The 16042-nt window shown below is 58.4% G+C and overlaps 1 protein-coding gene across 1 annotated transcript in view; it reads left to right on the top strand.

The window, feature by feature from the left end:
* Positions 1 to 11387, top strand: part of CHST8 (carbohydrate sulfotransferase 8) — a 66517-nt gene extending 55130 nt beyond the window's left edge. The window contains exons 2-3 of the mRNA XM_007126423.2: positions 9687 to 9724; positions 10281 to 11387. Coding sequence (XP_007126485.2) covers positions 9687 to 9724; positions 10281 to 11387 — 1145 coding nt within the window. The remainder of the gene's footprint in view (positions 1 to 9686; positions 9725 to 10280) is intronic.
* The last annotated feature ends 4655 nt before the right edge of the window (positions 11388 to 16042 follow it).

The following is a 16042-nucleotide window of genomic DNA, read 5'->3' as shown; positions in this document are numbered from 1 at the left end:
AGGATCAGTGCATCCATCCCTGAGCCCCTGGGCGGCCCTTTGCAGTCTCGGTGGCAGGAGCCCGACTCCCCCCTGGGAACCTGGGGTGCCCCCCTCACCGAGCGGCCCCTGCAGCAGGTGGGGGGCCCTTCAAGGAAGCAACAGCTAGGACGGATTTACTGTTGTGGCTCTTCAGGGTATCGCAGGCAGCAGCTGTGACGGGTCTGACAGCCACAGGCCAGCTCAGTAATTGATGCCGCGGCCGGAACGTCACATCCTTAAGCCGGCTTGAGCCGGCCCGATCATTATCTTGTGGCCAGGCCATCGCGGTAATGAGGCTGCCCCGCCGGCGGCCTCTGATGGCCTGACTCGGGTCCAGAGAAGGAGAGTCCGTCACAGGCCTGGGCCAGTCGGTGTTGGCACTTTCCCTGCAAACAGGCAGCCCCTCAGTGGGGCCATCTCAGCCTCAGGCTCCAGCATGACTCACTCGTTTTTATTTTCTGGCAACCCCCAGCAGGAACTCACCAATATTCAAGCCAAATTAGGCCCCTTCCTGCAGAGCTGGCTGGAGGGCTGTCACCAGGGGCCCCTGACGGCCAAACAGGAGGAACGTTACATCAGGCCCGTTTAACCTGGTCACGGCGACTCAGAGCCAGAGCCGTGGCTCCCCGTGGGCTGTGGGCAAAGGCATGACTCAGGCCAGGCCCGCTGCCTGTGCTTCAGGTAACTGGCTGCGTCTGCCCTGCTTTCTGTCCTCTGGAAAGTGCTGGTCCCACACCATCACCGACCCCAGAGAGCCCCAGGCTCACGTGGAATGTGCCCCAGCTCATACACCTGCCCCCCCATCGTCCCTCCTTCAGCTGCCCTCTGGACATCTGCACTTGGGAGACCCATAGGCATCTCAGACTCAATGAGGATCTGCCCCCCTTCGCAGGAAATGCCACCAGCGTACCCCTGCTGCTCCAGCCGGAAGCCAGGATCCCTGACTCTGCTCCCGGTCAGTCCCCAGGCCCTGCTGGTCCAGGGGCCCGCTGGTACTAGTCCATGAGGGCCCCACTCCACGTGTACATCAGTAGCTTGGAATCTGCCACGGTAGGAGTATTTACACGGCAGAAATCAGCAAACGCTGCAAGTTAGGCTTCTCCCCCACCCCGCCGCCCACGGAGCCAGTTGTTAAACATTTACCAGCACACCTCCTACTGCCGACTGCTCCTCCTGAAATATTCTTCACACGTTTCCCCACTTTCTACCATCATCACCTGGGGCCAGGCCCCAGACGTGTCCTGCCCGGACAATGGCATCATCCACAGACCAGCCTTTCTGCTCTGTCTTCAGCTCTTCATCTCAGAACCACTCAAATTCAAAACAACTCGCAGCTCAAAGCCCTTCTAGGCTCCCCTTGGGGCCTTAGGAGAGGAGTTAAGGATCTGCTACCTTTGCCGGGACCAGACGGATGAGCCCTGCTGTCATGGTCAAGGCCATCGACCTCTGCCAGGAATGCCCTCATTACCTTCAGGTGTCAATTAATTGTCACTACCTAAGGGAGACCTCACCTGATGCCCGGGGCTTGCTGGTGTCCGCCACCACTTGCTGCCTGCCACGTCCTCCGTGACTGCCATCACACGTGGAACCGCTGTTCAGTGCCTCACCTTCCTGTAAACTCCATGAGGGCAGGGCCACGACCGTCCCGTCCGTGGCCAAGACGCCGTCACTGGTGCCTAAGACACTGCCTGGCGCATACAGTGCTCAGTCAGTGTGGACAGACCGTGGTGGCCTGCATGACCGTGTTCTACCACCAGCTCCCACGCTGCAGGTGCCACCGGGGGGCACCATGACTTGGCCGGCGAGTGTCACGAGCTTGGATCTTTCTCATCTGCAGCAGCATTCACTAGCTCCTGATTATCCTTCCAGGCCTATGTGTGTTGAAGGAATACATAAAGGGAAGGAAAGGCATGGCTTGCTCTAAAGCGTGTGCCACGTGCTCTCAGAAACCGTACATGGACGTGAACATAGCCTCCCCGCCCGGCGCAGGCCGCGGCACACAGCAGGAAGCATGCGTGTGTGCGGCACGGAGACGTGGTGTGATGCATCCCCTTGGCACACGTGGTGTAGCAGCACGACGTACCAGGTCCTGTTCCATGCAACGTGCATATGTGAGGGCGCAGAGCAGTGCATGGCACGTGTGCTGGGGCCACACACCCCCCCCCCGAACATGGTGGAGTCACCCCCAGGCTCTGACACAGGAGAGCCTCGAAGTGGGAGCTGGGGACCCCTCCCCTGTGGACAGGCGGGCACACGGAGGACGCTCAGGGACACCCCCCCACCCACCCAACCAAGTTGATGGGCAGATGGGTAGGGGTGGAGCGGCAGGACAGCTGTTGGCTTTGCAGACCCTCTAGCTGGCTGGCTGGTTGACTGACGGGCAGCTGCAGTGCTCCACTCTGACAGCTCCAAGGGAATTCACAGCCAAGGCTGAGCGGACAAGGAACTACCCAGGTGAAATGTGGATCCTAAGCTCAGAGGCGAGGGAATGGAATCGCTAAACAAAACAAGTAGCGGTCTGAGCTGTCAGGTGCCCATCAGCCCAAGACGGGAAGATTCCCGCTTCCGTCCCCCGCACACAGGTCCCAGAGGTCCTGCGATCGTGCGGGAGCTGGGCTCAGGGAAACTCAGCCGGGGCGAAGGTATCCGTGTGATGGGAATACCAGGGGCCGGTGGCTTCTATCCTGGGTGCTTTCTCTATGCCCGCCACTGTGCATCGTTTCATTTACACATTTGTGGAACTGGGAGATGGGTATATTTTTATCCCATCTTCCTGGTGAGGAGACTAAAGTTTAGTGAGGTTAAGGTCACACAGCAGTGTTCTCGTTTTCTTTTTTCCTTCTTTTAAAATACGCTGACCCCTTGTTAAAAGCTATGACTCAGAGTGGAGTCTCTAGGTTAAGGGAGAGGAAGCCCTTGCTCTGGTCTGAGGCCGAAGGTGACCCCACTGTGAGTTTGGTTGTCTCAGAGCAACTTGAAGAAGTTCTCCCCACTCCCCAGAGGCTGAGGCAAGAGGACAGAGCCCTGCAGGGCCACCTGCTGTCCCGCCCAGGAGCATGTGTGGCCTGACCCCCACCTTTCCCCAAGGTCCACACTGACTACCGAGCCTCCTTTTGGTTCCAGGAGCAGCCAGCACCTTTGTCTGGGGACCCCTGCTGCCTGGAGCCCCATTTGCCTGCCCTGGGCCCTGGGGGCAGCAGAGGTGGCATGGCTGTGAGCTGAGGCCCTAGCAGAGAATTTAATGAGTTGAATTTTCCAGTGAACACAAGTGAGAATTTAAGGCCCTTTGGTGAGGCTTCTTCCATCTGAATTCTGTGCCTTGAGTCTAGGCTGCCCTCTAATTGCTGAGTTTTGCATCAAATCTGCATAAATTAACAATCTGCCCAGATGAAGGGAGCAGCTCACAAGGATGCAGACAGAGGCCGAGGGGGCGGTCAGGAGGGCTTGCCCCTCAAAAGGGCAGAGCCTGAGCTGGTGGGAGAAGATCCAGAGGACATACAGCCACTGCGAGGACCCAGGAGCAGGCCCTGGCCAGGTGCCCCCCAGGTGGCAATGGGAGGGAGCCAGCTGGTTGTGTCCTAGTTCCGACCACACAGACCCCACACAGCCGGGATGGGGTGGACAAAGCCTCAGCCGGCGCAGCTCCTGTCTGCATCCGGCTACTCGGCTGGCACCTGCCACGCAGACACACAGACGCTTCTCAGGCTACCAGGCCGAGCCAGAGAAGCGCAGCCGGGGGTTAGTGGACTCCAGCCAGAACCCTGGGCTGCAGAGAGAAGCCCAACACCCGTCCCCCTCTCCAGGGCCAGCTCTCAGTCCAGGCAGCCTCGGCTCTTTCACAAGCGTTTACCGAGCTCCTGCTGTGTGCCAGACTCTGTCTGACACAGTTTCTGCCCCAAGAACACGGAGAACTAACGCAATCCTTCATTACTCATTGGACCACCCAACCCAGCAAGGGAAGGGTTTTCTCACCTCCTCCAGGTTATTCCTGCCCAGTGCTCTTAAAGCCCTCTGAAGTCGCTTCCCCCCTGTTACGAATTGAATTGTGTCCCCCCGCAAATAGGTTGAAGTCTCAGCCTCTAGTACCTGTGAATGTGACCATATTATAGGCTCTCTGCAGATGTCATCAAGATGAGGTCATTAGGGTGGGCCCTAATTCAAAACGACCAGAGGAGAAGGGACAGGTACATAAGACAGCCATGTGAAGACAGAGGCAGAGGTTGCATCTAAATTGCCACAGCCAAGGAACATCTGGGGCAGCCAGAAGCTAGACGAGGCAAGGAAGGATCCTCCCCTTGAGGCTCCAGAGGGAGAGGGCCCTGCTGACGCCTTCATTTCAGACATCTGGCCTCCAGAACCATGAGAGAATAAATTTTTTTGTTATTTTTACACCAGCCCGTTTTTGTGGTACTCTGTTACAGCAGCCCTAGGAAACTAATACACCCTCTGTGAGGGTTAAGTTTATATGTCAGCTTGACTAGGCTGTGGTGCCCAGATGTTTGGTCAAACACCAGTCTAGATGTTACTGTGAAGGTATTTTTCAGATGTGATTACCTTTATTTTTTTATTTTTTGATGTGGACCCCTTTTAAAAGTCTTTATTGAATTTTTGTTACAATATTGCTTCTGTTTTATGCTTTCGGTTTCTTGGCCCCAAGGCATAGTGGGATCTTAGCTCCCCGACCAGGGATCGAACCCGCACCACCCCCTGCGTCGGAAGGTGAAGTCTTTAACCACTGGACCGCCAGGGAGGTCCCTAGATATGATTACCTTTGAATCAATAGACTTTGAGTAAAGAGATTACCCCCCACAATGTGGGTGGGCCTCATCCAGTCAGTGGAAGGCCTTCGGAGAAAAGAAGGAAAGAATTCTGCCTCCAGACGGCCCTCAGACCCGAGCTGCACCATCAGTTCTTCCCTGGGTCTCTAGGCCGTGGCCTGCCCTGCAGATTTCACCCATCCTCCACAACTGCAAGGGCCGATTGCTCAAACTAAACCCTCCTCCACATATATCTATCCTATCGGTGGTTTCTCTGGGGGACCCTCATTCAGAAACCTTTCAGACTCCCTGCAGAGTGGGGCCTCGCAGCTCCCTCAGGGTCTCTCCCCTGACCCGAGCAGCCAGCACATGCACCCTGGCTGCCGTTTCTCCTGCCAGCACCCCCGTCTCACACCATCACCGCTTGCGTGAGGTCCTGCACACTCGCCAGCCAGGCAGGGCTGCCCCAGGGCATGAAGGCCTTTCTCCCAGTACACGTGGTAGGTACAGGATCAACTTCTTTCTCATTGGGATATGGAAACAGCAGAGCAGGGCAACGGTGCCCATCCCACCAGATGCAACTGCCAGGGAATCCGGGGGTCGGGGGGGACCGATGCTTGGATGCAGGATCTCACTCGTGGGGCAACCAAGGTGCAGTGGGGGACTTGCCTTTGGTGTCTCTCCTGGCTCCGCCCAGCCTGAAACCCCTGGAGTTTCCTGGCCTGATGGGCAGCATAAGTGGACATGTGGGTGGACAGCACAGATGGGTGGGGAGACGTCCATCCTGCGGACTCAGCCACCAGAAGAGCCAGGCTGTGGAAAAGGAGCCAAGGAAACCCAGCTCAACGCAGGGAACTCTGGGGAATCCAAGGACCACGAGTCTGAAACTCCGGACAGGGCAGGGACTTCGCACTTGCACTCATAGCCTCTGGCCCCTCCCGGCCCCTCCAGTTCTCTCCCATCTCTGCCCCTCTCTGTGGGTCTGACTCCTTCAGGACGGCCACGCCTTCCCCAAGGCTGCAGTGTTTAGAGTGGCAGGACCCTCTCCACACTGCCCGTCAGGGCCTAGGCCTGGAATTTGAGCAGCCAGAACAGCAGTCACTCTCCTCAAATGACCAACCCGGGGCTAGGGGGTCAAGGGCTCCCGAGGCAGCCCTTTCTAGGCGCTTGAGTCCTATTTTGACCCATGTCAGTGTCACCTGTCTACACAGCCAGACCGAAAGGCTGGTCCCCAGCCCCCACCCCCAGTGGGTCCTGGGCATCCAGGATTGGGACTTCTGAACTGCACCCAGCAGGTCTCCCTCCTGTGATTCAGAGAGGAGTGGCGGGCTAGGAACCGTCCTCCCCAACAGCCCACATGCCAGTGACCCCCCCCTCCCCAGCTCTGCTGCAGACCCAGGCTGCATGGCCTAATTATAGGGCTGCCCTCTCACTCTCATCAGTCGCTGCATCCCCTTGGCAGGCAGCCAGGAAGCTTCCTCAGCCAAACAAACGCTCAGAAGAAAACCTTCAGCCAATGAAGGGCTCACAGTGTGGAGCGCACTTGGCAGCCCCAACAGCTCACACCTTGTTTACTCTCACCGATGCTCACTGCTGTCGTACTGCATGTGTTTCAACCACTGCGAATCGCCTCTGTCCAGAAAGAGAAAGTGGTCGTTTATTTCTTTCCGTGCAGGGGGATAGGGCTCCCTTACAGGTTATTAATCTTATGCTGAAGGGAGAGGACAGGTGACTCTGACTCTGAAAGCAGAGGGTGTACATGACTGGCATTGGGGGGTTCCTGTCGCAGGGTAGGCGGGAGGGAGACAGGCGAGGTGAGACGCAGCATGGTGACATTGGATGGAAGAGAAGGCTGGGGGCCTGGCTTTTATCTACCTCTTGGACTTATTTGGGGGCTGGGCAGGTGGCGTTACGTTGAGGCCAAGTCCCCCATGGCATGGGTTCCGGGGGCCTGCTGGTGACAGTACCTTCCTGGTGGTGCCGCAGAGGCAGGACCCTTCCCGGGCTGCTCCCTGGAGCTGTCCAGGGTCCTGAAGTGCAGCTCTCTGGGGAATGCGCAGGCCCCAGGCTCAAGATGTCCAAGGCTCCTCCTGGCCGTCACACGCTCAGAGCTGGGGGTGGTCTTTGCTTCAGCCTTTATCCGAACAGTGTGTGAAAGAGCAGCTTCCTCCAGGAAAAAAGTAGGGACACCGGGACCCTGGCCAGCGGGGCCATTTCCGGCCATCTCTGTGACATTTCCTTCCTTAAGTTTCTTTATTCCAAAGTGGCCGTGTGGGATATAATAGGCTCACAGTCTGCAAACAAGCTGCCATAAGTTTAAGGGTCACGAACATGCGACCTGTGGCAAACTCAGGCTCCATGTAAGATCAGTTGTTGGGTTTTCCACAAGATAATTGGTTTTTTTCAAAGGGGACAGTTGCAACCAGGTTGGCTTTGTTGGGCAAAAGTGCCCAAGAGCTCACGAGACTCACCCAGCCCTGGGCTCTGTCCAGCAAGGACTTTCTCTCCAGCCTGTGCTCAGAGCTCTGGCCTGGCCTGCCTTGGAAACCCTTCAGGCTCAGAGCCCTCCTGTCCCGTCTGCGCAGAAAAAAATGGGTCAGACCTCACAGCCCGCCACCCTCCAGGCTGTGGGGATAGGGACGATGGGAAGTCACAGCCGTAGGGGCTGTGACTCTGTAAGCACATCCTCCTCTGACTTCACCTGCTGGCAAGATGCCTTTTGTAAGTGGCTCCTCCACCCCGTTCTCGGCCAAATCTGGCGCGACTCATTTGCTCCAGAAAAGGAATATAAATAAGCACCAACGCGCCTTGACAAGTTGACAGGATTGACAAGCAGAGTAAATTCCTGTGTCTGAGGCTCTGAGGAGGAAAGGTGATTTAGCAGAGCCAGCTGCCATCAGAAAATAATTAAGGAAACCCGGCAGCATGAAGGAAAACTGAGGGTGCAGAGGGTCCCTTCTGGTGAAGGGATCTGTGATCATTGGCTGCAAGAGGGAGCTTGCACGTATCAGAGGGACATGAGCTCAGGAAGCTCATGCCGGGGACTGCCACCTGAAGAGATGTGGAAGGGTGTGTGTGTGGGTTGGGGGGGGGTGGCGGCAGAAGGAAGGAGCCTCTGGGCTGAGAGGGGGACCCTTTGAGGGGCTTAACTCTAAGAGGCTCCTGCCTCAAGGTCAGGCACCCGCTGTTCACACCGCACCCCCTGAGGGGTGCAGCCAGTTCTACATGGAGCTTCCCCCTCTCCATGGAAGAGTCTGGAAGGCCTGTTTCAGGGCTCAGCCACATGCACACACACATAATGCACATAAGCTGGGGGATGCCCAGGAAGGTGTGGACACTCCGCCCTTTGCCCAGGGAAGGGTCATCCTCTGGGCAAAGAGGTCAAAGAATAGTATTGCAGAGAAGAAAGATGCAACATAAGTTGTGCCTTCACCTCCACCTCTCTTGGGACTCGGAAAAGGTCCAGGCAGGCTCAGGGAATTTAGGTTTTCCAACCCAGGGGTGACCTCACGTTCCCCCACTCTCACTTGCAGATGAACGCAGGAGAATTGTGGGCACATCCTCAGACTGACCAGTATAAGGCCAGGGTCATAGCAGTGGCTGAACCTGTAAAAATGGACCTCACAAGGAATCAGCGGAGTCCCTGGGTCAGGGACAGAGGACCTGGATGTCCCCTCGCCAGCTGGGCTCCAGCCACTGGACCTCTGCCGTGTACACAGAGACAGCAGGGGAAGTGCCTTCAGAACAATCCCCACCCCCAGCAGCAGCCAGAACTCAGTCAGGTGTGGTCAGCATGGCGCCCCATTGTGCCAGCTGGAAGTTGGAGCTTTCCGCTTGTTTAAAGGATGGCCAGTTCTGACTGTGACTGTGGCTTTTGGCAAAGCCTCAGAGCAGAAATGTCCACTCACATGGCACAGGGGCAGGAAGAACCCCGATGCCTCAGAGGCCAGGCTGGGATGGGGAAGGAAGCCAAGACTCCTAAATAGGCTCCCCCAAAGGAAATCCTCTCGTTCTCCGAGGACCTCCCCTGAAAAGGACCAAACTGGGACCAAACGGACCAAAGCAAAACCCTCTCCTCTGGTCAAAGATTCGACTCCCCAGAGCTTATCCTGAGTGACCCCCGCCCCGGCGCAGGCAAAGCACCTCCTTGGTGGACAGAGCGAACAGTCTGGAGTGTGGCCAGTGATGCCCTGATCTCTCCCCATTCTCCCCCTAGTCGCCAATAAAGGCTCACCAGGCAGTCAGTCACTGTGCGGGGCCTCTCTTCAGCCCTTTGGAGGAAACCAGGGTGAGCAGGATGAAGCCAGCTCAGCCCGGAACCCCAAGACCAGCTGAGATGGCCAAAATCGCAAAGCAGATGCCGAGGTGAAGGAACTTTCTGGAGCCAATGGGGAGGCCCAAGTCGGAGGGGAAAGAGTGTGTTCCACTCCCAGGCCTGTGTGCCAAGGTATGGGTACGAGTGTGTCATCTTCAAGCACAGAAAGGCTAGAGCTAGGACAGGGTATAAAGAGAAGACGGACAGATCTTCCCGAAGGGCCCTTCCCCATGACTTAATGAAAGTGTGAGGTGGGGGCAGGCGGTGAGGTTCCTGGCTGCTCCACTGGGCAGGTATGTGGGCACCCTTGGGCAGGGCGCCTTCTGGACCCTCCTGATGGTCACATCAGGAGCTGGGACACCCCAGCAGTGAGCATCAGCTGGGAGCCAGTGGGACCAAGTCTCTGCTGCACTCCCACTCTCTGCATGGGTAGGAGAGTGGAGGGGCACTTGCACCGTGCCATGCCTCTCCTCCCACCACCCCCGAACTGCCTTTTCCAGCCCAGGCACCCACAGTCAAGAGCCTGTTAGCAGGTCCCTGTGGACCACGTGATACTTCCACTGCTAACACTATCCTCTCTGTTTGCTTTTCAGGACTAAAGTTCAACATCAGGCCACAGGAGCCCCACAGCGTGAGTTCTGAGAGTCTGATGAATTCTCAGCATGGGCAACCTGGGGAAAGTTGGGGAGGGCAGGGAAGAAAACTCAGAGCTCACAGTAAATCCACTCTTGGAAAGAAAAATGTGTCCTGTCTTTCCCAGGAGCCTTGGGAACAAAGCCTGGGACCTTGGACCCATGAATTTCCCTTTCCCGTTGGATGGCGGCTTTGGCCTGTGCTGATAGAAGCATTAGCTCTGAGCCTGGCTCCCCCAGGCCGCCAGCTCCCCCTGCTCCCCTGTCACCAGGAGGCTATTCCTGGGAGACCTGCGCCATCTCGTGGCTTAAATGACACTTGCACCTCACACCGCGGCCTCTGGAGGGGAGAGGGGATTGTGGGAGCAGTTATTGGGGCTCAGACCAAAGGGGTCTCATCCTGCAGGGCCAGCCTGTCCCCCTCTACCTCACGTGGGAAAAAACGCAGTCTACAGAGGCGTCAGGGACCCCGGCCGTGCCGAGGGCCTGACCTGTGTGACCTTCAGTGCCCAGCTGACCTGTCCACCCTGCTAACCAGTTCTCTTCTTGCCCCAGGACCTCCCATCAGGCAGTTCCCAGGATGGTGACTCTAAGGCACCCACAGAGAGGGCCACCCGAGACCTGTCCAGCCGGGCCCCGAGGGGCCTGAACCTACAGGTGTCCCAGCAGCCTCAAGCCCGCCTAAACGCGGGGGCCCGTCTGCGACCCCGGCAGCGCCGCCGGCGACTGCTCATCAAGAAAATGCCAGCTGCGGCGGCCATCCCGGCCAACAGCTCGGCTGGTACGTTCGTCCGGCCAGCACCCCGGGCCCTGGACGGCCGTTGGGTCAGCCTGCACCAGAGCCAGCAGGAGCGCAAGCGGGTGATGCGGGAGGCGTGCGCCAAGTACAGGGCGAGCAGCAGCCGCAGGGCGGTCACGCCCCGCCACGTGTCCCGCATCTTCGTGGAGGACCGCCGCCGCGTGCTGTACTGCGAGGTGCCCAAGGCAGGCTGCTCCAACTGGAAGCGGGTGCTCATGGTGCTGGCCGGGCTGGCCTCGTCCACCACCGACATCCAGCACAACACCGTCCACTACGGCAGCGCCCTCAGGCGGCTGGACACCTTCGACCGCCAGGGCATCCTTCACCGCCTCAGCACCTACACCAAGATGCTCTTCGTCCGCGAGCCCTTCGAGAGGCTGGTCTCTGCCTTCCGCGACAAGTTTGAGCACCCCAATAGCTACTATCACCCCGTCTTCGGCAAGGCCATCCTGGCCCGATACCGGGCCAACGCCTCTCGGGAGGCCCTGCGGACGGGCTCCGGCGTGCGGTTCCCCGAGTTCATCCAGTACCTACTGGACGTGCACCGGCCCGTGGGTATGGACATCCACTGGGACCACGTCAGCCGGCTGTGCAGCCCCTGCCTCATCGACTATGACTTCGTGGGCAAGTTTGAGAGCATAGAGGACGATGCCAACTTCTTCCTGAGCCTCATCCGCGCGCCGCAGAACCTGACCTTCCCGCGGTTCAAGGACCGGCACTCGCAGGAGGCGCGGACCACCGCACAGATCACCCACCAGTACTTCGCCCAGCTCTCGACCCTGCAGCGGCAGCGCACCTACGACTTCTACTATATGGACTACCTGATGTTCAACTACTCCAAGCCCTTCGCAGACCTGTACTGAGGGGCGGGGCCAACTGGCCGTGGGCGGCCCAGCCCCACCCACTCGCCTGTCCGCAGGGGCATCCCACGCTCCGTGGTTTCTCACCTGGGAGCTGAGATGTACCCAGAGTAACAGGGCTCTGAGGAGCCGTGCCTGCTGGGTAGTGCAGGCCCTTCAGGGGGGCACAGAGGCCCAGGCCTTGGATGGGGACCCTGGCCTCTGTCCCATACCCACTTCCATACTCCTCAAATACGGAAGATGCTGGGGGGTGAGCTGGACACCCCAGGAGTTCCAGCTGCCCATACCCAGCTCTACCAAGAGTCAGGATGACCAGGGAAGTCTGAGGCCCAGAGGACAGAGGCCCCGGCTGTAAGGGATTTCCCGCATCCCTTAGCCATTGCCTTGTACCAAACCACAGGGTTTGCAGCTTTTCTATGACCCAGGGGGGAGGCTCGCTTGGAATGAGGTTCCAAATAAAGCACATGGTTTCCAGAGCAGCCGTGTCCATACTCCGTGCGTTGGTGTGGAAACACAGGGGCCCTTCCCCGTGCTTTCTGGGGCTGCTTCTCTCTCCTGAGGACAGCCTGAGCCCCGCGCCTGCAGACCCCACCCAGGGAAGCCCAGGGCACAGCACGACGAGCAGAGTACCCAGCAGCTGACTTTCAGGATGCCAGCAGCATCTCGCCTCAGGCTCCCAAGGCCAGCTCTCCATCAGTAGGGTCCTCCCGTCTTGGTACTGGCACATTCATCCCCAAAGAAGATAGACCTGTCCCCGTGGAGGACCATCGAGGTCCCTTTTTGTCAGTGCACTTTGTGGGGGGCCCTCTGGGGACTGCCAGAGCAGTGACAAGCTCTCTGGGCAAGCTGCTATTTGGGGGCTGCCCCTGGGGTCAATGGGACACTGCACGTGGGTCTCAGGGGGTGTGGCATTTCCAGGCAGGGAGTGATGCCATCCTTGGCTTTCTGAACCCTGGGATAAGCAGGGCTTTGGCCGAAAGATGTCATCTGCAGACCCCCTGACCTGGCCTTGATCCCTGACTGCATTCCCTGACAGAACCGCTTCAAAGCTACCAGGATTGCCTGCCCACATGTGAACCAGCTCTGGGGGAGGAGGAGGAGGAGGAGCTGTAGAGGAAACTTCTCCTCCAAAAGCATACATTTTCACACACAGAAATGGTCTGAAATTGTCAAAAGGCAGGGTGATTCTTGAAAGGTCTCAGAGAAAGTGTTTGTTGGAGCTTTGACTTTGGGTATGACTGTGGCTGTTTGGGGGTCTGGTTTGTAATGGGAAGTGCTGCCTGGCTGTTTCTAGGGGCCTGTTTGTCTGTCTGCCACTGTTGGGTCTCATCTCTCTGTCAGCCTGTCTGCCCGCAGTCTGCTGCATGCCCTCCTGAATCTTTCTGTGGCCTTCCTCTCCCCAGAGCTTGCTCTCAGTCTGTTCCCACTTGCTACGGGAGACGCTGCCAGACCCGGAGGGGGCGCTGTTGCTCAAGGTGGGACATCCCAGCCAGGTTCACACTAGCATGAGTGACTCCATCTTTCTTTCTGGGCTCTGGAAAGGTATAAAGGCAGAACAAGGGGGTTGAGGCTGCCAACTGCCTGCTTGGGGCCACATGTATCCAAGAACCCTGAGCAGGGTGAGGCCTCCGCTCGGGTTCCAGCTGAAAGTGGCCTGGGCCATCGGACAGAAGGAACCCAGAGGGGCAGGGAGGAGGCTAGGGTCAGGCCCTGAGGGATTCACAGGTGTGGAAGGCAGGAAGGCAGACGGTGAGAGGCTCAGAGACGCCTCAACACCTCAGCCAGGGCCAGGTCAATGTGAGAGGAGGCAAGGAGGGGCCTGGCTGCCCATGACCCAGGAACAGCTGCCCCTAGGCTGCGGTGCTCACAAAGTGAGGTGGAATTCCTAATGCAGAAACAGTGCCTCTGGTCAAGGATGCATTGGGCGAAGACTGTGGCAGTGTCACTGGTCTTCTACTCAGCAAGAAGACACCCAGAAGCCCGGCTGGGGCAGCCTGCAGGGTCCCTTCACCCACTGCTGCTGCTTGGAGGCGATCAGAATTGCCCAGGGTCCATCCTTCCATGGTGTGAATGAGTGAGTGACTGTGTGTGTGTGTGTGTGTGTGTGTGTGTGTGTGTGTGTATTTGAGGGTAGGAAAAGACATCTTGTGTCATCTCTCAGAGACAAGCAGGCCTGGGTTGGGCAGATGTACACACAAACACATCCATCAAAGAGGGGTTTTCCTTCTGGGTGGCGATGGCAGAAGCACAGTCCAGGCAATGACCATGATCACCGCTTGATGGTCCACAGTATGAGCTCCAGAAGCCCAGTCCTGAGACCTCACCCTGAATCCACTGAGATGGTGCTGGACCCAGCTCCAGCCCCCAGGCCCAGCCTCATATAGCCCTAAGAACAGTGGACTTAACTGCCAACAAAGGAAAGGGGTGTGTGTGTGTGTGTGTGTGTGTGTGTGTGTGTGTGTGTGTGTGTTTCTGGGGGGTGCGTGGTGAGCATGTGAGTCTATGAGTACGTGTGTAAGTGTGTGTGAGTGGTGTGGTAGGTGTCAGTCTTATGGGCATCTGTGTCTGGGGTGAGGGGGTGTGTACACGTGTGTGAGCCCGTATATGTGTTGGGAGGATGGGGGGAATGTGGACCTTCCTCCTTCTTCTCTGGGACCATCGTGTGCTGCCCCTCCCCTGCCCCTCCCTGCCCCATTTAACCTGTTTACCACTTCGTGGTGAAGGAGGGGGCCCTCTGGGTCAGGGACCCAAGAAGGGGTCGCAGGCTCCTCCCAGGGGCCAAGCTGGCCCACCAAGTTGGGAAAATAACCACTGAACCCCCAGTGCCCTTTGCCAGCTTGGTCCTCCACATAGGCCCTCTCTGGGGCAGCCCACAGTGAAGTCCCTGCAGCTGAGACCTCCCTAGACATGCTCTCTAAGTGGTGAAGAGAATAAACGTCCCCCAAAGCCCTAGAGTCCCTGGGGAGATGAGATGTGAGGTCCAGCCAGATGGTCAGACATGAGTTTCAGTTACCTCTGGCCTCCCAGACATGACCCAACCATCCTATCTGCCGTCACCATGGGCCTGGCCACCCACAAAAGGGCCCAAGACCGAGGTGGGCAGGCAGTGGATGGAGGGACAGTCATCCAGAACCCCTATCCCCTCCCAGGCAGGGCCTGTTTACCCATTTCATCCACAGGGTTGGGACCCCTCCGTGGGGGAATGGGAGCCCCAGGAGAGCCCTGAGGGCAGAAGGTGGTCACCCCTCACTCTCCCCATCCTCTTAGCCCTTTCCTCTCTGGGGAGCACCCATGGCTAATCATGGGAATTTTGTCCTGGTATCTCCCCCGACCTCACCCAGAGCTGGGCACAAGGGGATTGCTGCTGACCTATGCGCCCAGGAGTGGACCAGGGTGGTCTCCAGGAACTAGGGGTGGGCAGTCTGGGGCTGAGGAGGGCTGAAATAATCCTGCCCCCATCTCCGGGCCCCATGCTGGTGGGTACAATGACCCTGGATGAGGATGGGGGAGCTGTCTGTGGCATGGGGGAGTGTGCTAGCCCTGGCTGATCTTGCTGGATGGAGGGGGCTCCGTGGTCCACGGGCCCAGGCTCAGGAGAGGGCACGTGACAGCCCTGAGCTTTGGTTCTTCGGGGCGGCCTGGACTGGCGGAACAGACGCTCGTGCCCCCTCCCCGTCTCTGGGCCGGCTTCCAGGAGGGGAGGTGGAGAGAGTGGGCTGGAGGTCTGCTCCCAAGATCACTTGAAGCCTAGGGCAAGGGTCAGGTGTCAGAGGTCAGAAGTAATTCCAAACCATGGGGCCTAGGGTTTGCCACCGCGAATCAAGCGCTCCTGTTGGGCCAGTGCCATGACGCTCTCTCCCATGTGCTGCCTGATATACCCTCCCAGCAGCCCTGACTATGCCTTACCCTACTTTATAGGTGAGGAGACTGAGGCACAGAGAGGCCTGCCCAGAACTGCACAGCGGCAGGACCTGGAGCTGAAATCCCAACCAAGCAGTCAGGCTGAGACCCCTCACTTTTGGGCCCGCCTACCGCCCCGCCCCTGGGCATCTATGCTGTTAAAGAGTGGGGGAGCGCGGGAGAGCGCGCATCTTCTCAAGCAGAGACAGTACTGGGCCACCAGAGGGCGCTAAGCCCTCACTCCTGAGCAGAGGCCCGAGCATCCCCGGCAGGCCCACGAGGTGGCAGCAACACCCCGATTGTGTGCGGCTCACGCGGGTCGGAGCGTCCCCCAGAACCACTGGAGACTGCGTCGGTCTTCTGCCCTCTGTCCCTCTCCTCTATAGGGTCACGGGGACCCTGCCTCTCCAGGTCTGTCTCCGGGCAGACCCTGGAGGTCAATCTCAAACCTTCCAGCTCCAGAGGACACATCTGCCCTAACACCAAACATCCCCAGCGCCCCTCCTGGGCCTAATGGGGCCAGAAGGTTTCAGGAGGCCCTGCAAAGCACAGACTGGTCAACACGAAGGACACAGAGAGCAGAAGGGCCAAGTGTCACCAGGAGTGTTGGCGGGGGCGTCTGCCATCACCCCTGCTGGCTTCACTCCCTTCTCTGGGGTACATCCTGACCCATCTTGGCCATTGTTCCTTCTCTCTCCTGCCCCTGGCAAACCCCAGAGCAGCCAAGCCCCTCCAGCCTGCCCCCTCCACTGCAGGAG

The sequence above is a fragment of the Physeter macrocephalus genome, chromosome 17 (genome assembly GCF_002837175.3).
Source record: "Physeter macrocephalus isolate SW-GA chromosome 17, ASM283717v5, whole genome shotgun sequence".
NCBI lineage: Eukaryota > Metazoa > Chordata > Mammalia > Artiodactyla > Physeteridae > Physeter > Physeter macrocephalus.
Note: the sequence above shows the minus strand (reverse complement) of the source record. Positions and strands in the feature narration are given on the sequence as shown.